Source organism: Carassius gibelio, chromosome A16 (genome assembly GCF_023724105.1).
Source record: "Carassius gibelio isolate Cgi1373 ecotype wild population from Czech Republic chromosome A16, carGib1.2-hapl.c, whole genome shotgun sequence".
NCBI classification, from domain to species: Eukaryota; Metazoa; Chordata; class Actinopteri; order Cypriniformes; family Cyprinidae; genus Carassius; species Carassius gibelio.
The window spans coordinates 16,553,674-16,576,949 of record NC_068386.1 but is presented as its reverse complement, the minus strand read 5'-3'; the positions used below and the strand labels follow the sequence as shown (position 1 = coordinate 16,576,949).

The 23,276-nt window shown below is 37.2% G+C and overlaps 2 protein-coding genes across 4 annotated transcripts; both read left to right on the top strand.

Moving 5' to 3' along the window:
- The first annotated feature begins 939 nt into the window (after positions 1-939).
- On the top strand, positions 940-5,278 carry LOC128030783 (ubiquitin-conjugating enzyme E2 S). Its single transcript, XM_052618745.1, has 4 exons — positions 940-1,422; positions 1,837-1,984; positions 2,073-2,263; positions 3,974-5,278. The coding sequence occupies exons 1-4, from the start codon at positions 1,420-1,422 to the stop codon at positions 4,319-4,321; spliced, it is 690 nt and encodes a 229-aa protein (XP_052474705.1). The 5' UTR covers positions 940-1,419; the 3' UTR covers positions 4,322-5,278.
- Positions 5,279-6,605: 1,327 nt separating this feature from the next.
- Positions 6,606-22,613, top strand: LOC128030781 (protein shisa-7-like). Of its 3 annotated transcripts, XM_052618743.1 has the most exons (7): positions 6,606-8,086; positions 13,492-15,781; positions 15,875-16,026; positions 17,089-17,154; positions 17,235-17,423; positions 18,727-19,686; positions 20,594-22,613. In XM_052618743.1, the coding sequence occupies exons 2-6, from the start codon at positions 15,051-15,053 to the stop codon at positions 19,644-19,646; spliced, it is 2,058 nt and encodes a 685-aa protein (XP_052474703.1). In that variant the 5' UTR covers positions 6,606-8,086; positions 13,492-15,050; the 3' UTR covers positions 19,647-19,686; positions 20,594-22,613. The 3 variants fall into 3 exon arrangements, with proteins under 3 accessions (XP_052474703.1, XP_052474701.1, XP_052474702.1); XM_052618741.1 differs by having other exon boundaries at positions 18,727-22,613; XM_052618742.1 differs by lacking the exon at positions 6,606-8,086 and adding an exon at positions 8,167-8,549 and having other exon boundaries at positions 18,727-22,613.
- Positions 22,614-23,276: the final 663 nt, after the last annotated feature.

Here is a 23,276-nt window from a genome sequence, read left to right as displayed (position 1 = left end):
TAGTTTTTACTCATGTTATAATGAAAAAACTGCATAGGCCTATGACAAACTGATAACGTAAGAGATAAATATCAAGCACTTATGACTTATATATATTAATATAATATAATATATATTAATATATATATAATATATATTAATATATATATATATTGCAATTTTAATGTACAGTCTATTCTATACAATTATTTATTATTATAATTAATAAAAAAAATGCTAAATACAAATAGCAAATAGTCAATAAAACAATTTGTTGCTTTTTACTATTTTGTCTGTTGTATTGTAACACAGCGACCCTGCAAATGCTATGGCAATACAAATGTAAACAACAACGACAACAACAATAATAATAAACAGGGATCTCCAAAGGGTCTCAAATACTTTTTTGGCGTTTGAGTTGTCAGTACAGATTTGACTAGCATGGAGGTCTTTATAGGAAACAGCAACAAAAATAACAAAAGAAGCTATGTGGCCAATGCTTCCTCCAGATGGTAATGTCACAGGAAACAGTTGCTGTGAGTAAATCTATGACCATATGATTCACAAATTATTTTAAATGTAAGTGATGGCTCATAACGGGATAGATTTACAAATATTTTAGATTAAACTAAAACGTAGCATATTACTTTGAATAAATAACATTGCAAAGTGACACCAAACGCTTGCAAAAAAAAAAAAAGTATTGTCATTGCAACATGAATTGAAACAACAATTGTCCCTGCCTTTGGGAGGGCATGAGTTATTCAAACGCACCTATTGCCAAAGAGCATTTTTCGCATTCTCCACTTTCTGTGGTCCGTGAGGTTTCCAAAGGGCTTCTACGTCAGCTTAACCCAAGTTTCTGATTGGCTATAGGGATTTAATTGTTGAGCACGTGCAGTGCTTCTCAGACGCTGATTGGTTAAACCTCTTTCGAACGGCTTCTCAGACAAATTGTATTTTTGTTCCTGTGTCAAAAAAGACTGCTAGCTGATAACAGGCTACAGGAGCCGTCGGTGGCATTCAGCTATCGAGCAAACCAACTTTATCAGATGAAACTGACAACACATTGGACTTTAAAACCTTTAAACGGCACGTTTCATCTGAGGACCCCATCGGATAGCAGTTTCACAAGGGAAAGCTCTGAAGAATAGCTAGATATCGATATTGCTCACCAAGCCCACCGCTAGCTTAGCCTTGTTTGATAGCAACACTAGCAAGTCGACCGACACTACAGTGAGAAATAGGTTTTGATAACTTGTACATTCTTTAAAAGTCTTAATAAATTTAGCAGTCTTGATTGATTGCAACTTTTAGATCCGTTATCGGTGGTTTCCGTCGGTCTCGTTGTGGATCACCGGATCGGTTGGGTAGCACTTAGCCAAGTTTTCTCATTTGAGACTAATTTGCTGGCTATTAAAAAACCCCACACAGTTGGAAATGGTACGTTTAAGTTGAAAATCGATGAACGATGCTTTAAACTGTTTGGTTAATGTAAGAAAATAGGTTTTCTGTTTATTCTCGTTACTTTTTAGCAATTGAGTTCGTATATTACAAGACTGTGCAAGCTGTAACTTATTAATTTAAGCCTAAGACTTTATCATTCACATGTATTTGATTTAATTTATTCCTCCTTTTTTTACTTTAATTTGTGTCTTTTCACTGTCTTGAGCTAATACATCAGATTACACAGGTTTGGTGTGGAACTAGCAGTCAAAACTACCATGAATCGAGACTGATAACGTTACATTTGTTTATTTATTGTTTGTCAAGAACGTGCGCAGGTTTACCATCAAATGTGCGTTTGCAGGAATTGATGCTGTACATGCTTGACTTATTTTAATTTTATTTTTGGAGAATTCAAACGTGGAGAACTTGCCCCCTCAAGTGTTGAGACTGGTCTATAAAGAGGTTTCCGCCTTGGCAGCAGACCCTCCGGAGGGGATCAAGATCTACCCCAGTGAAGAGGACATCACAGAGCTGCACACTTCCATTGAGGGCCCAGGTAAATAGTGCAGGATATTAGTTGTGTTTTCTCCTTTCTTTTACGCACCATGTCTTAACAATTGACCTTTTCCCCTGTCTCTCAACAGAAGGAACTCCGTATGCGGGAGGGGTGTTCCGGATGCGACTGGTCCTTGGAAAGGATTTTCCTGCTGCACCTCCCAGGGGCTACTTCCTCACGAAGATTTTCCATCCTAATGTTGGGCACAAGGGTGAGATCTGTGTCAATGTGCTGAAAAGAGACTGGAAGGCAGAGCTGGGTCTGAGACATGTGTTGCTAGTAAGTAGCATTTTACTCTTTCTCTTGTCCTGTGAAACCTAGATTAAAAACGCCTAAATATACAAGCATTTATATCGTTTTTTTTTTATGCAGTAATGCACTACTGTAAAACACTACTCAACTTTTGTACTTTAGTTGAGTAATTGAATGACAAAGCAGAATCCCAGTAAACGAGATAATTTTGAAAGGCAAATGTATTTGATGACTTATACAGGCATATGAGTATTTGTATTTTTAATTGTCTATTTGTGGTTGGTAAAAAATCCTTGATGTCTTTCGAAAAGAGTAGAGGTGTAACCTCGGCATCCTGTTCAAATTCACCCATTGGCCTCTGACCTTCATGGCCTCCTAACAATCCCCATATCTCTTGATTTGGCTTCATCACTCGGTCTCCTCTCCACCAGTAAGCTGGTGTGTGGTGGGCGTTCGAGGTGGATGCTGCACACTTGTGGTGGATGAGGAGAAACCCTCTGACAATGTAAAGTGCTTTGTGTGCTTAGAAAAGGGCTATATAAATGTAAGGAATTATTATTATTATTATTATTATTATTAAAAAGGTCTTGAGTCTTAAATTTGAGCTTAAAAATCCTGTAGAAACCCTGAAAGCTTGTAAAAAATTGAGCATGCAAAGTCCTAGTTGTAATGTCGTTAGTTATGAAGTTACCAGGAAGGCAATTAAAGCTGCATTAAAACTGTGCGTGCATGTTATTATTTGTTATGAGTTACATTTAAGAACATGTCTCTGAAATGCTTTTCAAAAAAATGTCTTGGAACACCCCAGCACCGTCTCACTCATCTAACACACCCGATTCAAGTCTGATTAGTAGAGACTTTAAGACCTGAAGTGGGTCCGAAAAGAAAGAGGTGAGCGAGAATACGATGCATATCTGATCCGGTCATGTTCGGCAGAGGCAGCTCTTAAAGCGGCTAAAATATCCAGCTGCTTTGAAGTCTGTTAATCAAAGAACAAAAAAAAAATCAATCAGTAGCTTTAAGGATTCATCTTTATTTAAATTAGATTTTAGTGTTTGATAACTTTATTCAGTTTCTGTATATTTCCTGCTTTCTGAAGGGGACAGTTGCTAAATGACATTTATTATAATGGGTTTATATGAAAATTGTTTTAAGTTCACTTTAGTTAGAATTCTTTCTTTTTTTAAATGTTAATTATACTGTAATGTTGAATGGCTATAGTCAATGGTTAAATATTAGGGGGAAAAACTATTTCACAGAGACATCAGTAGTATTGGTATCAGTGATGCATGCCTTTAGTCATACAAAATATGACATTAAACAAATATTAAAAATATACTGTCTATGTTGTTTGTACATCATTTATTTGAAGATAGAATGTGAAATTATTGCAGTATAAAAGTACATTTAACAATTCTAATGTTACATGGGATTAATCGTGATAAATTTCAGAAAAAGTATGGATAATTAGTATTTTTTATTATTATTATTGATAGACAGCACAAACAAATATATATACATTTTGACTCTACAAACTTAAAAATATTCTCCACTAATTTTGCAATAACAATAAACTCTGATAAATCTAAAACAATACAATATCTGTGATTGCTTGTGACTCGTGACCATCAGATCTTTTATTAAATCATTCAGAGCTTCCAAAATAATACCCTTTATTCATTTCTGGATTATGTAACTTATTTATCATCCACACCCTCCTAATTCTTTCTTTCACAGACCATCAAGTGCCTTCTGATCCATCCTAACCCAGAGTCGGCTCTGAACGAAGAGGCTGGGAGGTTACTTTTGGAGGACTATAAGGAGTATGCATCTCGTGCTCACCTTCTAACAGAGATCCATGCTATGGGAGGCACGTCGGGGGCCCTTCAAGAGCCCGCTGATGGACCCCAACCCAAGAAGCATGCAGGAGACCCAAACAAACGTGTAGCTGCGGCTGGTTTGGCAACAAATGGTGTTGCCACCAACAATTTAAGTAACAGCAGCTCCAGCGGCACAAGCAGTAACAACACTAATATAGTTGCGAAGAAGAAAACAGATAAAAAACGAGCTCTGAGGAGGCTATAAAAGAGAATGAATCTGTGCTTTTTGTGTACATATAAATATTGATGTGTGCAGACCACCTTTTCTCCTCCTCAAACTGTCTTTCCATTTTCAGGATGGCACATTCGTTTTGTCATGCTCCTACCAGATCACTCCTCTCATTTTTGTTCCCTTGTCTCTTTCAACTTATTCTCAGGACTTGAACTGTCCTTGTGACAATTCTCTCTGTTTCATCACAAAAGGGGTTTGCTTCTGTGTTTCAGAAGGTTTACGATTGTTTAGAGTATGAAAACAGTAGTAAAACTTTTGACAAAGTTCATTTGTGGCCTCCAAAATTATGTCATGACCATAAGCAGGATTTCGGTGTGTACTGTATGCACAGAATTTATAATATTTAGATTCCAGGTGTGATGGGACAGTTACTGTAATTCTGTCCTACTGTAGTTGGACTGCACCCATAAAGATTTTCATGAAGAATAGTACATTGCACAGGATATGATCGTTGTGTGTGTTTGTGGTGAAAGATACAAGATCAGGAATAACAGACAGGGAGTTAAAATGTGGTCTGAATATTACTCGTGAATATTATGTTTTTGTTTGAATGTTTTTTGTGAGTGCATATTTGTGTGGTATTATTTTTGTTTAAAGTTTTTACTACATTTGTCTGCTTATTTCTGTTTTGAGGTTCACTTTTCAAAAGGTCTTTTTCCATTTTTAAGGGAATGGTTACATTTACCTGACACTGCTTGAGATTGAGTCCTAAAGCCTTTGGGTCAGTTGGGATAGAGCATTGGGGCTGGCGGTTGATCATGAAATGTGAGCCAGAAATAGTGTTCAGTGTCATCTTTGAAATGAAGTAGTTTGGTTATGCTTTTCAATAAGAATATTTAGCCCTTTTTATATGACCAGAGCTTGATCTCTCAATCGAAAGGCTGTTAAGGAATCTCTGGTAGTCTGTTGTTGCCCGTTGTTACATTTAAATGGGGCCTTCAGTTCCCAAAGATCCTCTCTTACAAAGCGATATGAAATTTGGACAAGATGCTTTTGCAGAAACCAAATTTTGTGGATAAACCATAGTGCTTTTTGTGGCCATTTTTAAGTTATTTAAATGATTTAGAAATACATTTTAGAGAGCAGTTTGAGCTTTCCTTTTATTTATTAAAGAAAAAATGTATTAGTCTATATTTGTCATACCTCTCTGTTTTTTGGACAGTTGAACCTGGGCAAGGACTAGGAGTTCTCTTCGACAATATTGAGTGTTGGGAAATAATTTGATTTGTTTTTTCTTCTTTTTTTTAAATTTACAAGTTACAATTTTTTTAAAAAAAATTTGTACATTTTTAAATTTACAAATTAAATTTATAAAAAGAGGGTTAGTTTACCCAGAAGTGAAAATTTACTCACTAGATATGGATTAGTTTATTTCTTCAAATGGATTTCTTCTGAACAGATTTTGAGAAATTTAGCATTACATTACTTGCTCACCAATGGTTAATGTGGAGTTAATGGGTGCCATCAGAATGAAAGTCCAAATAGCTGATCAAAACATCAATTTAGCCAAAAGTGGAAAAGGCTGTATTTGTAATAAATTCATTATTAAGACTTAAACTTAAAATCATTGCTTTTGGCTGATATATGCGTTCTCTATCCACAACGTTGCTTTCTCCAGTTAAAGTAATCTCGTCTGAATTAGGAAGGAAATATGTACTGATCAAGTGAAAATGGTTCTAGACAAATTATTTTGGATTATTTTGATGCTTTTATCAGCTATTTGGACTCTCATTCTGATGGCACCCATTCACTGCAGAAGATTCATTGGTGAGCAAGTGATGATAAAATGCTACATATCTCCAAATCTGTCCCGAATTTTTTTTTTCAACAAATCTTCATGTATGGGTGAGCTAATCTTTTAAGTGTTTTGTAGAAATGTACTTGTTCTCTAAGTGGTGTTTTTTTTTACCAGTTAGACCCATTGGAGTCTTACAATCAGGCTGCTTTCACCCAGCATTCAGTAATATTTGCTTTTAGAAACATTGCATGATAATGGAGACCTGCAGATGGTTAAAAACAAGCTGTTCAGTACATTTCGCCCTTTTGAACATGTATGCCATCCTCAGGTTTTACCCATATTCAGCGAGCGCATTGCGGGCTGTAATTTGTGCGGGTTATGAACGGATGACCGGTTCTCGTCTCAGGTTGACTCTGCGGCCCACCCACCTGCATAGGAATAGCTAAGTGCACAACGGCTAATTGATGTCTGTAGGAAGCCGATGAGGGGGAAGATATGAGCCTGAAGTACATATACAATAATTGGAAAAAAACAAAGCGTTTATTTAAATAAACGAAGCTTCAGATCTCTGTGGTTTACACAATAGGCCCTAAAGTCTGCAAAACCGTTCGCCCTTTTTACCTGTGAGAATCAAAATATCAAGACAAACACAAGTGAACTGCTCTACTGGCACAGAGTGGTTAATATTTAAAGCCCTCGGTGGATTGTGGTTGCGTCGCTCTCCGTGGTGCTGAAGCGGTGATTGACGGCCGTCGAGGACAGAGGCTCAGCACTGGGCTGCATGCGTCTGTGTCGATGTGTGATTATCAACCCGAGCTCATGTGTTTCACATTAGAGTTGGGGCAGATTAATTAAGCGAAATTTTTATCGTCGATTTAATCAAGCATTCAATTGCCTAGATGATAAATCTTAGAAATACTTCTTGTAACTAAAGTTGTATTGCAAACGAGTATTTTTTATGCGGGCGGGGATCAGATTAACAGTTTGAATCAATGTTTTTTTTATTATTATTATTTAGATGTAGGTCGTGCAGTACTTAATCCATTTGACATGTTTATTTTGTATGTATTTATGTGAATGTTCGGCTTTTACAAGGATGTGCCCATAGAACAGGCAACGGCTGTGTCATCATGCAGGTTTGTCTTTTCTTTTATTTGCATTTTGTTTGCTAAACCCCTCACTGTTACATTTAGCCAGCGCTACACGTCTTTTTTTCGATGCCTTGCAGTTTCTTGCAACCCATTGTTGTAATCTTTAAGGGCAGGGGATCAAGATTATTAGAGTCACAAACAAAATGACATCGTTGCCATGGCAACCGATCAGTGTGTCTCCCCTAAACACACACACACACCGTATTACTTAGCCAGCCATATTCGTGGCAAGGATGAGAAATAATTTGAGAAACGAAACACTTGAAGCGATCGGGAATCAACGTATCAAACCCTCATCAACACCGTCTCGCTAAACCAAGAGACGCACTATTCAGCGCAGCGGACCTCTGTGAGAACACCCGCCTCATTCCACCGGTGTTTCGTGACAGGGTTGGAATGTTCCTGTGTGCACACTTTGCAGGCGGCGTCGATTAACGGCAACGTTAAGGAGCAACGGGATGAAAATGCATGGCATCGGTATTCTGGGCGTTATTGAAAATATATGAGGGACTTCGAGGGTTATCTCACCTGGAATACTTTCACAGTAAAGAACGGTAACACGCAAACAAGTTTGTGCACGATCAGTTGCCTATCGCTAAAAACCGATGCTTTCTCTGTAGTACGAACATGGAAAGAAACGGCGTAGGTGAGAGAAAAACCTGGAAAGATATAAGTGACTAAAACTGTTGTTTTGTTACCAAAAGACTAGCCTAGAGTACTTCTACCAGCAGTAGAAAAGTGCTGAAACAGTTTGTGGAAATAACAGGATTTGTCAGCCATCGTCGTCACTCAGGGTTAAGTGAGATGTGAGACTGGGGGTGTTGTGAGGAGCCGGAGGATGCAGTACAGGTAAGTCAAGTTGAACTATATTTCTGCAAGTCATCTGATTGTCTGATCAAACGTTCACGCGCTTGTGTTTGGTTCTGTAAGTTTCATGATTTGCGCGCCGGGTCAAAATGTCACATTTTATATGTTCGATCAATTGCAAGGGACTGGAGGATGATGCTCACACACATATGTAAGTGAAAGGTGGCTCCATATCACCTTCCGTGCAAACATGCATCCACCCCTACGCAGACGGCCATTCATTGCGCTCGCGCTGTTTGTCATGTCCACCCACTCACCCGCGTGCGAATTACAGGTCCACAATCCGCAAGAGACACGTCGATATAAGATAGTTTAATCTCCAGCTATCAGAAATGTATCAAACCCTGTTATTATTGGGGAATATGACTGTAACGAGAGCGACAAAAGTCCGATGTGTTTGGTTGGTTGCGCAGAGAACATTTCATACGGTGTGTCTCTCTACAAGGTATGACGCTGGGTGATTTTTTTTATTTTATTTATTTTTATTGATTGTTAGCTTATGTTATGCTAAGTTGACAGAATTAACGGAACTCACCCTAGTGGCATTTTTTGGGCTTACACATACACATATAAGGCCACCAACTTATAAATAATTGTGCGTCATTTACTATTTATTTTTTACTTAATAACTGAACTTGCAAAGCGCAGATGTATTAAAGATGGCTCCGATGTAGGAATTGTTATGAAAAATCTGAGGTTTATGCTTGTGAATAATTTTATATACAGCACCTTCTGGCTAGAAAACAATAGAAAAACGGCCAAGGCCCTGAGTTGCAGAAGTCTTGCCGAATAAAGTTCAGTAATGAGATGAAACTTAAAAAGTAAAGAAGAAACGCTATCCCATGTTGATCATTTAAATGGCTGTACATTCATGCAACAACATTTGTTGTCAAACTATGGTTTGTATATTCAACCTGGTTTCATTTTTCCTGCTTACGAATAAAGCTGGTTTTCATGTTTACAAGTGAAATTTGCTGTCAAGAGGCACCAAGCAGAATTTGTGCTTGCCAAATGGCACACTTTGCAACACATTTTATAGGTCTTTTATTTGGGGGGGGGGGGGGGAGCACATATGGCAGAAGCTTTAGTCTCTATCATTCTGTCTTATGTACTCATCTCATTCCATTAGATCTAAACATGCACACAAAGTGGCTTTTTTGTCTTTCACACAAAAATAAATAAATAAATAAATTGCAAGGAAATGCATTTGATAAATGTACATTTTTAAAATGATTTTATACTATAGATGCATAGGCTTTAGGACTAATGGACTGCTAAGGTCAAGTCCATGAATAGCCTGGATTGTGACAGGGGTACGGAGGAAAAGGGTAAACTATTTGTCTATCACAAAAACAGCAGGTTTAGAGGGGAGAAGAATCATTCTCTTTCTCCTTCTCTCCTTCTATACAAGTCTGAACTGCTGCAGTGCTATTCTGAGAGAGAGAGAGAGAGCTGCCTCAACCCACTCAATGAATATCACAGAGAGAGAGGGAGGGAGATAAAGAGAAGTCGAGAGAACATCCAAAACAGATATGTTTTGCAACAGTAATACAATGAAATAAAAGGAGAATAGCACAATTTTCTAAAATCTGATTAAAAGCGGATGAATCGTTAGTGATTCCTCTGTCAGTTCACATTCTAGAAACTGTTTTCTGAATGCGCCACATCTTCAGTGTCACATCTCTTAGAAGTCGCCCACAGTGCCTTGCTCATTGGGTGCTGTGTTCAGCAAAAGCTAATCCAGTTTGCAAAAGCGCATACTGGTGTCGAAATAGCCTATGCTATATATATTATAAATATGCAAATGAGAGGTGGCTGTTTTTAATGTTATGGGTTGTTCTTAGGTTCGCTCCTGTGAAAACTGTAAATGGCCCATATGAACCATTTAAAGCCACACCTGTTCAGATCGGCATTCCGTGTCTAAAATGTCTTCTGTCATTGCTTCCAGCAGAACTTCTCACAGGTGAAAATATATATAGGTGAAAAAAGAAAAACATTCTTCCCACGTAGGTCGGTTGTTGCGCTGTTTGTACCAAATCCATAATTGTATCTGTCAATGCAAAGTCCTTTCTAAAAGCACTTTGGCTATTTAATGCTTCCGTATTAATTATGCACCAAATGGTGACAAAACCACAAGCAGGTTAAATCTGCTAATTATGAAAGCATTATCAGCAGCTGTCATTACGAGAGGTGTTGAATTCATTTAGCATAAATAAAAGAATAAAGTCTGACCAAATCATTTTTTTTGTCCTGAAATGTTGTATTATATTTCACGGTTATTCTAGAATATGATCACAGTTATAGAATATTTATGAATATATGTAGAATATATGATCAAATTCAGTCATAGCTAATTTTACATTAAAAACATTTTTGCCACACATCTTTGAAATGTATTGTCCCTTAATAATATAATATAATATAATATAATATAATACACTGAAAAACAATAGTGTAGAAACAGGTTTCTTAGAAACTGCTAGTAAATTTTACAAACAATTACAAAGAAATGTCAAGTAGCACACTGAATTACATGTACAATTGTGAAGTATAGAAAAAAAATATAATTGTATGCATAATTGAATCAATATATACTATAAATTGTATTTTTTAATCATACTCCAATAATCATTGATTTGTTCAAAAAGTTAAAAAAAAAATTATATAATATATTTTATACATGATTTGCATTGCTTGCCTCCAGATTTATGGTCTTAATATTATGTTCATTACTTTCAAAATATTTCAAAGAATGATTCGCCAATATTTTTATTTTATTTGTTTAGCATTTTAATTATTGAATAGTTTTTCTTGTTCATATTTTTGAAAATTTGAGGCTGTATTCTGATGTATTTTGAAATAATACCTACAGGTTTTCTAGTATTTTCTTGTAAATAATACTCAAATAAATAATGTTTTATTTACAACTTCTCTCTCTCTCTTTTTTTTTTACAGTGTCTTAGCACTGCTTGTACACATATTTATGGTTTTCATATTTTTGTCATGACTTTCAAAGTATTTCAAACAATAGTTAACCAATATTTTTTATATTTATTTAGCATTTCAACTATTTAATAGTTTTTTTCCTTTTGTGCCTCTGTGCTTTCTGTATTTTCTTTGTACTTTTTATCCCTATGTATTTTTAAACACACACACACACACACACACACACACATATATATATATATCTAAAATCAGTCAATATTCCACTTTAGCTGCTATAGCTCAGATGAGAGTGCAGCCTGCAGTAGAGTGTATTTTAGAGTGTATTTTCCTGCCCAATGCTGTATTTCCTGCAGATTTTTGTGTGGCTCCTCTCTGTGCAGTTTTTCTTGGTGATATCTGTGCCTCATTACATCAAAGACACATACAAGCTGGTGTCTCTTATGGCATTAACTTGTTGATCTGTGACAACAGATTTCCAATGCTCTCTCTTTCGGAGGACTATACACATTTTCTGCACAGTGCATTTTTGTGGATTTAGTAGATGTTATTATTCCTGTGTGAGCCAGCAATGCTGTCTGCATGTGTGGAAGTCTCAGTGTTTGGCATTAGCACTGTATGTTCCCGGTGTTGTGTATTGTGTGTACTGTGTGCGTATGTGTGTTAGTAAGTGGTGTCACCGAACGCTCTCCATTCTCTCCCACCCACACACTGCACTCCCACATACACACACACACACACACACACACAAAGCACCTCTCCTCTGTTATACCTCTGGCTCTGTGCATTCTGCTATGCTGTGCTCATATTTAAATCTCTACCCTGCATTTATCTTGTTTCTTTTCGTACTTTACCCAACCTTCTTTTATCTGCTTGACAGTTTTCCACAGGCCCTTACAATTGTGAAAAATAAAGCATATAGGTATTGATTACAGAATAATATTTAGCACAACACTGTCTCTTTTACTTCCTCACAAACAATCTGACACATAGACCTACAGTGTCACAAAATAAGCTTCTCTCTCTCTCTCTCTCTCGCGCGCGCTCACCCCCTCCTTCATGTCATGCATCATGCTATGCTCTCTGAAAAGGACTGATCACTATTTGTTCGGATCATTGCTACTATTCACTTCTTTCAATGCTTCTGATTCATACTGACTTATTGTAACACATTAGACAAACGGTCATCACATCAGCTCTTCTTTTCTTTCTCAGCGTCATGAGCTGGAATCTGCAGCTTTACTGCACATACTTAGTACAAATGTTAGATATATTAACGTAATCCCTCTTGCCTACATCTAAATCTTTCAAAAAATGTTAAATATATAATGTATTTACTAAGAGTATATTATTGTGTTTTTCAAGAATCAGCACTTAATATTTTACTTTACTACATGTCACTGCTTAATATCTTACTTTTAACTTCGTCACACTGCAGAAAACATGCCATTCATTGCTATTTTAATGTAAAGAAATTGCTTGTGTTCTGAAACATGGTGATGAGGTCCAATTCATGTTCTTCTGAATGAATCATTCTCCTGAGCCAATGCTTTTTTTTTTTTTTTTTAAAGAACATTTGTAAACTGATTCGCAAATTGCAAGGAAGAATTCATTCCTGAATCTGGAATCATCCAACTGCAACGGTTTTGAAATCTCATCGGTGGGAACGTGTGTATATATATATATATATATATATATATATATATATATATATATATACACATACACGAGTATAAAACTTACAAATTTTATTAATATTTACATTTCTGTAAAATTGTTTAACACGAGACAGGGAACATCCAACAATGTAAGACACATCCAACATGATGAACACAAAATAACAGGCAACAGATAAAGACATCAAAGAAGAATTCACTAAGATAAGAAATATTTTGACATAGAGAAACATAAAGTTTGAGACTTTCTATTTTGTTTTGTTTTTCAATATTTGAAGAACTGGAACTAATATGATCATCAGAGCATGTGCGTCGATGATTTTATCGCCAAGGTGAAAAAAGTTAGCTATTGTAATGATGAGTTTCGCGTATTGTTTCTAAATCATATTTAGGTTTTACATGACTATAAAATGTTTATTTGATAAAACAATAATTTTATAGCTGAGTTGAGTTCGTGTTAATGTTCAAAAGTCATTTCATTGTCATATTTTGTATAAAAAAACAATTTGGTACATATAATGTGTATAGACATACAGCCCAACCCCATGCAAATGTCTTTTGTGTTGAATTCGGTGGATTCTATATTGATCGCATTAGTTTTGCTGCATACCTTATTTGCCTGTCACATGCCATATGTGTCACGATGAAAATAATAGGCTGCCAAGCAGATGACAAGCTAACTATGATCTTTCAAAAACTTTCACAGATGTCTGTGTGTGTGTGTGTGTGCATGTAGGATGTAACATCAATGTGTTGATTTCTTTTCAGAGGCACATCGCTTGATAACTGAACACTTCATAACCGCCAGCGGATTCCAAGATCGACCCTGCAAAACAGTGAGGAAACAGCCATGTCCACACCATGGGATTTAAAATCATTTCACCAAGAGCTTCAGCAAACCCTTTCAAATGTTTCTCGGTCTCAATGAAAACTAAGCTTATCTTAAAAGCAAATCTGTTGAGTGAACCTTAAGAAACTGGAAAGCGACTGGAAGGTTTTTACATAGTCTCTCCCCTTGGAAATTTCTATTGTGAAGACAATCAGCCTTGAAAACGTTTTACGTCTTTTCTGCCATCATCAGTTTGTGTGTGTGTGTGTGTCTGTGCCTACGGTTTATTATATATTCTGAATACACATCTTAAATGCAAGTAGATAGGACAACCATTTTATATTCAATGTGACTTATATATTCATACCTGATTTCTTTTACCTATTTTAGATTTGCACACAGGATTATCCATTTGGTAATTGTTTACATGCTTAATGAGGAAACGCACACTCATTGAATCTCACTCCATGAATGAGATACGGAACAAAATCAGAATGATTCCTCACCATACTGCCCTCGAACCCTCAAAGGAGTTCAACATCCGGAGTAGTCCTGTTAACACGTAAACAAGTGCAGTACAACAAGATCCATTTCTGAGTTGTTGTTGTTGTTTGTTGTTGTTTTTTCACCAAGTGTATGAAAATTGTTTATACTAGTTAATAATAGCAAACATTCAGGGAGCATTACAGGTCAGGGAAATCTGCTCAAAGACTTAAGTGCCATTGCTGAACGTAAAGAGTGCCCAAATTAAAAATAATAATAATAATAATCATTGTGATCAGCAAAACATTCGTTTACATTTTAAAGATGTTTACAGTTGCCCCTTTCTCTTAAAACAAATCTTTCATCCTGATAAGTGCCAAAACTGGGAATTAAACCTAAACACTTTTATTGTATACAGTATACTACATAATTGCCTTCATGTGTCAACGCTGAATATAGACACTAGATATTGAAGTAATAGAAGGACAGTAACGAGAAGCCATTTTGTTTGTCTGTGGATATCTGAAAATGTATATTTTTCAAGAAAGGGAATACCTCAAAAGGGAATATTTGCCTTGTTAATACATTCAAAACTGTCAGTTTATTAAATAAGTCTTTTTAATTTCTGTTTATACAACAACTAGCCGATTGTGTGTTGCCTGCACCAAATATTGTCGGCATTTGGATTGTTTTCCAGCAATGTGCTGGACGGAAGCACTGCATGATGAGAGACTGTGTGTTGTGTAACTCACCTCGAAGCTGAAAGCACATCAGAATAGTTATTTTTCTCTCGCGCCGTCTTGGAGTGTGACCGTTCACGGCGCACACTTTTTAACAGACTTTGAAAACAGATTTTCCTTTCAAGACTGTTTTCATAAAGACCCAGATTTCATACGTCGGAGGGCTGCTACAAGAATATTTTACATACGGCGCAAGGCAGACTGTTTTTACAAAATTCAGCATTGTGCGGTGGGTTGAGTCAGCGAGAGAAAATAGCAGCGTTAGTCATGTAAAGATGATGCCCACCTTGGAAGCTCGAGTGCGTGTCATCATTCTCTTTCTGCTAGTCGCTTTCCCACTTAACGCTTCTTCGGCGAGCGTCCCGGGCCCCACCAGAAACACACCAAATGGGCCTATCATCATTACCCCTACATCCAACCCCATATCTCAGGGTAGGGGCTTTCTGTACCCCCTTTCTAAAAACGGTCGGGGCATGCGAGGGAAGTCGATGAATCATCGGCCAAAGGAGCCAGCTGGAGCGGAAATGCCCCCCAGGCCGCTGCCTCAGATAATGCTGCCAAAGAATGCAACGACTGATGCACTGAAGGGACCTTTTAGAGCGGTGAAGGTACCTCCGCCTCCTCGCAAACTGGTGGAAGTGGATGTTTGTCGGGGTTATTATGATGTCATGGGCCAGTATGACATCACCTTTAACTGCTCCAAGGATGACTTCATCTACTGCTGCGGGACCTGCCATTATAGATTTTGTTGTCCGGACCGCTCTCGAAGGCTGGACCAGAACATCTGCCACAACTACCATTCCCCAGTGTGGGCCAATACGGCCCCACCTGTGACCAGGCCCTCGCTGCCTGCCTACCCGGACCTCAACCGCATCGAACAAAGCAACAACACGGTCTATGTCATCGGTGGAGTCATTTCGTTTACAGTGGCGGTGGCAGTGGCCATTAAAGTGGCGTTCCACAAGGCGTCACGGCAGCCTAGGAACAGGGAACTCAACATGCCCAGGTTAGAGTTCATGCGTCTCGATCAAAACGGACTTCTGATACACCTAAACCTGTATTTTCTTAACTTAATCATTTCTACATCCTTTCCTGTCAGGGCTCTTGTGGAAATGCTGCGTCACCAGTCGAGTCCAGTTCAAGAGGGAGAGAGAAACAACAGTGTTGCCTTGGGAACTGGAGGAGGAGAGGGGACTCTTGGACGACCCCCGAAAAATCTCTATCCAACTCTACAGAGTAAAGATAACCGACGTGAGTGGAAAAATTCATAATCTCCATATGAAGGGGAGATGGCCCTTTCAAGAACCGCGTGCATTTAATTCAGCAAGATGAGTTTAGCATGTTTAAGATGTTATTAATATTTAAAATATTATTATTAAGGGAATATTGTTAATAATGATGTATTATAATATATTAATGGAAACATTAATTGTTAGCACACAATTGATAACCATGAAAGCTTATGAAAGAAATGCCTTTCTACTGAGGTGAAATGAACTCCTCTCTTGGGCTGTTTTTAAATGTGTTTGCTTTTGAAATGGCAAAAATACTAAATTAAATATACTATGCACATTTATGCATTTTGAGTGACAAAACGTAGTGAATAACAACAAACAAATCAGAATACAGAATCCCTGTTGAAGAGATTTGAATTACACAAGAATTCCGATATTATTCATAATTATGAATAATGAAGATATTTGAAATGCACATCTAATTTATGATATTCTTAAATAATAAGTGCATGAATAATAATTATTCAGTTAAAAAATAAAGATATTGTAGAAGCAGCAGCATGCCACTGGGGACCCTCTGCCCCATTTCTGAAGGGGGCATCTCACTTTAACTTTTCACTTCAAAGTAAAAATGAAAATTAATATTTGTTATCCATTCATCATAATGATTTTGTGTGTCTACAAAAACAAACATATAAACTGGGTTGCAATCGGCTGGTATTGTTGCTTTATATGTCAAACAGAGTTCCTTTCATGTTTCAATATCAACTTGAATCTTGTGAACGGCCAACTGTATAAATTCAGGACAAGGAAGGAACACAGGGAAAAAGCAATAGCCAAATGATGAAAGGGCATTTATGAATTATTTAACATAGAGCTGTATATGATGGCATTAAAATGAACAGACGGTGTAAAATTTTTGACACATTGTAGAGCGAGAAAGAGCTTAATAGGGCAACATCTTGTAGAAGTAGAAGATGAATAAATGTACATCGTAAATTCATACTAAATATAATTTATTGCAAAGGCATGAAGGCAGAAATCTCTAAAACACACATGCCTTCGTTCTGTTTCACAGTGGGGAATCTACAGCATAACTTCATCCATACAACAGGTTCCAGTCCCAAACATACAGCCACCATTGGTAGGTAAAACCCACAGTCCTACAGTTCTTTATTCTATAGAGTTTGAATTAGCTCAACGTCCATCATTGTGTGTTTAAAGAGTGTGGACAACATATGAATAACATGCAGCTGGCCACCGGTGGCACACTGAAGCCCAGTAAACATACTAATGCCATGAAGCCCCAGCCGTCCTTCCATCACTCTCTACATAACCTGGCTCAGCTGCCGCCCTCGTATGAAGCTGCCATGAAGCCTGAGATCAACAGATACTCATCTCTCAAACGTCTGGGTGAGTGCTTTATTACCAGTGGAGAGGAAGATTCTAATCTCAAGGACATTATGTTTTGTAGAAATTACATAAAAGGTTGGCATGACTGCTTTCTTATTATAGAGACATAATTTCAAAGGCATAAAGCAAATTCATAAGCAATAAGAAGAAAAAGATGGACTGTTATCAAAAACAGTGTGATATTTAGTACTGTTCTGTTTAGAAGGAGAAATTACCTGATTGATGATGAGGACATGAGTCTCATGTGGAGCTCAGAGCATTGCGTATAAATATCTGTAAGCTTGGGTTTTTATTTCAAGCAGTGTTAGTGTTTCACTGGAACACTTGGGTCATCTTAATGAGGGCAAACCAGTGCAAAGCACTCATAATCGTGTACAGACGTATACAGCCTTAAGGTTTCTCTCTCAGCTAGACATCAAACCTCCAAGGAAGTGTGAGTTACAGTTGGAGGACAAGAAAGTTCTGCACAGGCAAAGGCTGATACAATGACTCAGACTTAATCAGCCAAAAGATGAAATGGCTTAGGTCTGAGGATAAAACAGGATTGTATTGTATTAATATTGATATATTAATGTAATACAGATTTTAGGCATTGACAAAATCAAGCATTAATGAAATCAAGCATTAAGCATAGCTCTGGATTGGAGGTTGAAGAATTTATTTTTAAGTGTTAAGTAGATTGTGATGAAAGTTTGAATTCATTTCTAGCTTGTAGCTCAAAGTATGCACAAATTTTTAGTTGTGCATCCACATTTATTAGGGATGCACAGTATATTGGTTCTATATTGGTTGTTAGATTAATAATCTGTTTTGGTAATATACAGATTTTCCATCTAGATAATGCGTGCTATAATTACATGTAATTATAAATAAAACCCAAAATTAATAGTGATTGTTATACTGTACAAGACATTATAATTTTGTGATGTCTAAATTCACTTTAAAAAGATTGCTTTTTAGTGTTTTATTGTTAATTTATTTATATCAGATTGTATCGAGATGTAATGTCAGCCATTAATTTTTATTCATTGGCCATAGATAGATAGAAACAAGAAAAAAAAAAAAAAACAAAGTCTTATTGGTATTGAACAGAATTTGGATGTTGTAATTTGTCGTTGTTAACCATACCAAGAGAAATGTATTATCTTGTATAAATTTACTGCATTAAAAAAAAAATAAAAAACATAAATAAAAATAAAACTTTCAAATTGGGCAGATTTTTTTATATCTGTGCATCTCTAATTGGTTTATTCTTCTCTCTCAATTTTCTGATCTTTCCAAACATATTTTACTCCACCTATAGAGAAAGGAGGATTGGAGGAATATTCAGGTTACTGTACCACCAAACGGAGGCCCAACAACGCTCCTCCTTCCTTTCATTCCTCCCAGCATCACCTTCCCTGGGGTGGTGACTACACGATGGGGGGAAGAGGCACGCTTCCCAACCGTGGTACTCGTCCTCGAATACCTCATCCACAGTCTGCCCCAAGCCACACCCCGAATCCTTACCCTCTGGATCCACCGGAGTCGAAACAAAACCAGAACTATGATACGCTTTCCAAACCACCACGTCGTGTCAAATCAACAGACCAACTCCTTGCCCTCTGTGACGGCAACACCTTATCAAGGATGTCGAAGAACCAGCAGCACCAATACTACAAAGCCATGGCCAATTCATCAAAGAATACCAATACGAACACCCTGAAGAAGTCCAAGGAGAGGCTGCTGATGTCCCCAGACCATCTAGAGGAGGAGGCAGGTGGGGATGAGTACGACGGAAGCACGATGGGTATGGGAATGAGCGACTACACGGCCCACACTGGTGGAGGTGGAATGGTACCCACCTTGCCCCGTGTAAGCCACCAGAAAGCTCAATCACAGCAGAATGTTTGCGCCACACCATCCCTCGACCGGCACCACATGATCAAGATGAACTCGCACCCGACCTCAGGGCGAGAGCAGGAGCGGAATTCGTCAGCAATGTCAGGTCACCTGGGCGGAGGCGGGGCTGGAGGAGTGGGATGGGGCGACATGCCTGGAACAGGAGTTGTCATGGGAACAGGGACTCTTAGTGGACACAGTGCCAGGAGGCTTGCATTTGCAGCTAAAAGGCAAAATACCATTGAACAACTTCACTTCATCCCTGGTGCAGGGGGAAGTGGAGGAGGAGTGGCATCAAACCAAGGGGTTAGAACGGGAAGCAAGAATGAGGTTACTGTGTGAACAAGAAGCTGGAGAGGGAAGGAGGGAATGGAGAATATGGGTGAGTGATAGACTGTGTGAAGAGTTGGAGGATGGTAGAGGGACTGTGGGAGAGAGAGAGTGGGAGGAAGAGGGAGAGAAATACCAAGAGAACAGAGAAAAGGAGTAGGAGGATGGTAAAGGAATAAGAGAAGCAGATCTTAAAGTAGGGGGCCACGAAGTGGCACCATATTTTTTACAGATATATATTGTGTATATAGTGGCAAATTCATAAGATAAGATTAGATAAGTTTTAAGTCAGGTTTGATAGAGCTTCAAAGTTGTTGTGCTTTTTATGTTCATGAAATTGCCGCTATAATTATGATCAAAGCTGCCATATACAACTATTTATTTGCGAAAAGTTTGCCTATAATCTACTGCATAGAATATCAATAGAGTGTAATATAAATTCCACATGATGTGACAGATGAACAAAAACATTTTTCCTATCTTTGTCATGTTTTTATCCTCAGATATTTCACATTATTACACTTTTCATATATAGCTGCTATGGAGAAATATATTTCAGAGAATGGCTTTCATCTTATAACTAAAATGGAACTACTGGGAGACTAATATAATAATTAACGTCAGCATTAAGTGGAACCAGATGAATATGAGTTGAGCACTTATCCCAACTGATGAATTGTAAACCTACTTACAGTTGGACAAACGTAATGCTGGATCTTATCTCTTTTTAAACCCTAATCCACTTCAACATAATGAGGAAGTGTGGCAGGGTTTTCACAGCATATGTCAAAATGAATGAAGATGGAACAATTTGAGGAGCATATCCATAAACTCCTTTTGAATACTGCGAGACAGAGAAAGCAAGCCTCACCATTGTTTCACCTGCATCTTATTCAGTGTGAATTTAACATGGATGTACCAAGTGAGTTTCTGTTAATTTCTTTTTTTTTTTTTTTTAGGAAATACTGAAAATAGTACATAAGTTTTAAATTCTCAAGTCTGCCCTTCAGTACATAACTGGAGATTGCTTTGAACTATTGAGGAAAGCCATTCTGGGACACAATTGGGCAGAAAAGCCCAGTAGAATACCAAGAGAAATGTCTGACAATCATCTTTTTTTTCCCCTTAAAAAGACTCATTAATGATCAATGGCACTTTGTTTGGATACTGAGCCACCACTTTCTACAATGTCCAAGTGCTGGGATTTGTAAGGAAGATTCATCATAAGGGACGCTGGACTACCAAAAGCACAAGAATAATACATTAGATTCCTGTAACACTGGCTCCTCTTAGGTATACTGTGTCAAACGGTTCACCTCAAGCTATTAAATATGGATCTAAGATGAAGAGAATGACTCAAGAGTAAGAGCACTCATCAATGTATTTCTATGTTATGGTATTCTGGCATAAAATTAGTGCATAACATAGCAGTATCATTATCTCGCTCAGGTGTGGGTTGACATTTGCATAAAGACAAACCTCCTGGACTGCTTTCTAAATCTCCATATTGAAGCCATGTGTATATGCTGTTAAAACGGAGACTCGAATAGTTCGAGTATATGGGCATGCCAGAACAGCTAACCTGTATTTTTCAATCTGCTGTTACTGAGATATGAACATAACACGTCATACCTGATATCTTCATAACCAATAATGCTTATCAATATTAAGGGCTATACAACACACGTGCGTTAGTGGTACAGATGTTACGCACAGCTTACTCATTATTCATTGATAATCTCATTATTTATAAAAAGATATTAACGTAGTAAGTAACTATCACAATGAAAAATATCAATATGAGGTTGTTCGCAAACAAGCTAGATATCATTTACTGTACGATTATGATCTCTGAGAAATAGCACAGGTGTCAAGAAAACTCATCTGACCAATGAAAACAACAATTTACATTGTAAAACCACCAAGTGGTCATTTTTTGTCATTGACTTTATATCTCTTGGTTAATTTTCACTGTAATGAAACTGAACGTTATAAGTTACAGCCTCCCAGTAAAAGTGTTAAGGAGTAGTTTATATCCCATCAGCATCAGGGGCATTGGTGGTAACCCATTCATTTAACTTTTCACTGGAACTAGTGTGTATCTTAATGAATTATGAACATGACAATCTTCCTAACAGCTCTGTAATACATTGGTGTTTGTTATTGTCATTACTATGCCAGTTAATATTATGGTTATTGGTGAACTTTCTTCTTGTTGTTATGGTTATATTATGATTATGATGGTGATTTTTTTTTTCCTCTGTGGTTTTAGTGTTAACTTGTTTTAGATATATTTCTCATGAAATTCTTTTGAAATTATGAGTAGAAAATAGAAGCACAAACTTTAAAGCCACATTGTTTGCCAATTCTTCATGCATTCCTAATGATGAGGAGTGCCTTCAAAAATTTCTCAATGTGATGTCATATAGTAATTGTTCTAAGCCTGCAAATGCCATTACTTGTTGCAGAGACATCACAATGGGTTTATAAATGATGTCATGGGATGCATGTTGTATGTGTGTAACCAAATGTCGTCTTTTGGTTGATTAAGTGAAATTTCAACTTTTTAATGTTTCTTTCAGGGACAATTAGAACAGCTGAATCGATTTCATATTTTCCTTGTCATAACAAGTCTGTAGCAATGTCTGTTTTGTATCCACAAGCCATAATTATGAAAATGTTTATGGAATTTATCCACAAGGCATATTACTGCAGAAAATAACAAACATTGGATGTGCAAATAAAGCCCTTAAGCATTTTAAAAGGTTGGTAGCCTACAATGGGATGTGCATTGGTTGCACACGCAAAGCAAGACTGAAACCCTGGGAAAACAGCAACGAGCTCATGTCTTGCAATATCTAAGCACAGAAGCAGAATGAATGTTTGGGTAAATTACTTTAAATCAAGCATTACTCTAAATATTTTACTTTCATAACAAATGCTCTCAAACCAGGTGTGTGTGTGTGTGTTATATATATATATAAAAAGAGAGAAAGACGGGGAGAGAGAGAGAGAGAGAGAGAGAGAGAGAGAGAGAGAGAGAGAGAGAGAGAGAGAGAGAGAGAGCATTCTTCCATAAAGGTTAAATGTCACCTTTGTAAAATAAAATCGATGATGAAACTTGCCTTGAATGTCTGGTGACACACACAGAAGAAGAGACAGAAACTTTTTAATTATTAACAATGTCGGCATATACTATACATTGTTTACAATTATGTTTACAACTATCTTTCATGAAGCATCAGACTGGAAATACGACCAGACCAATTCCAAGGCAGCCATTTTGATAAGGACCTGCCTTTGAATTTGAGCTGTCAGTATTGTAATAAAATGGCCACTATAAAACCTTCTGAGATACAAACATAATGCTAAAAGAATTCTGAAATAAATGTATAGCACATTTAGTATATTATGTCAGAATTATATTCGGCGAGTTGTACGTTGGAATCACGTAAGATTTACGCAAGCTCGCTAACATGTCAAATTTGACTGCACAACAACAACAACAACAACGCTGAAAACACTTGAAAGCTAACGGTATATACAACGTAGTAGTAACGTAACTCTTTCATTAAAGACGATAATATTCGGAGTACAGTAGTTTCACAGGAACGCTGTCTCGACCACAAATAAATAAACATA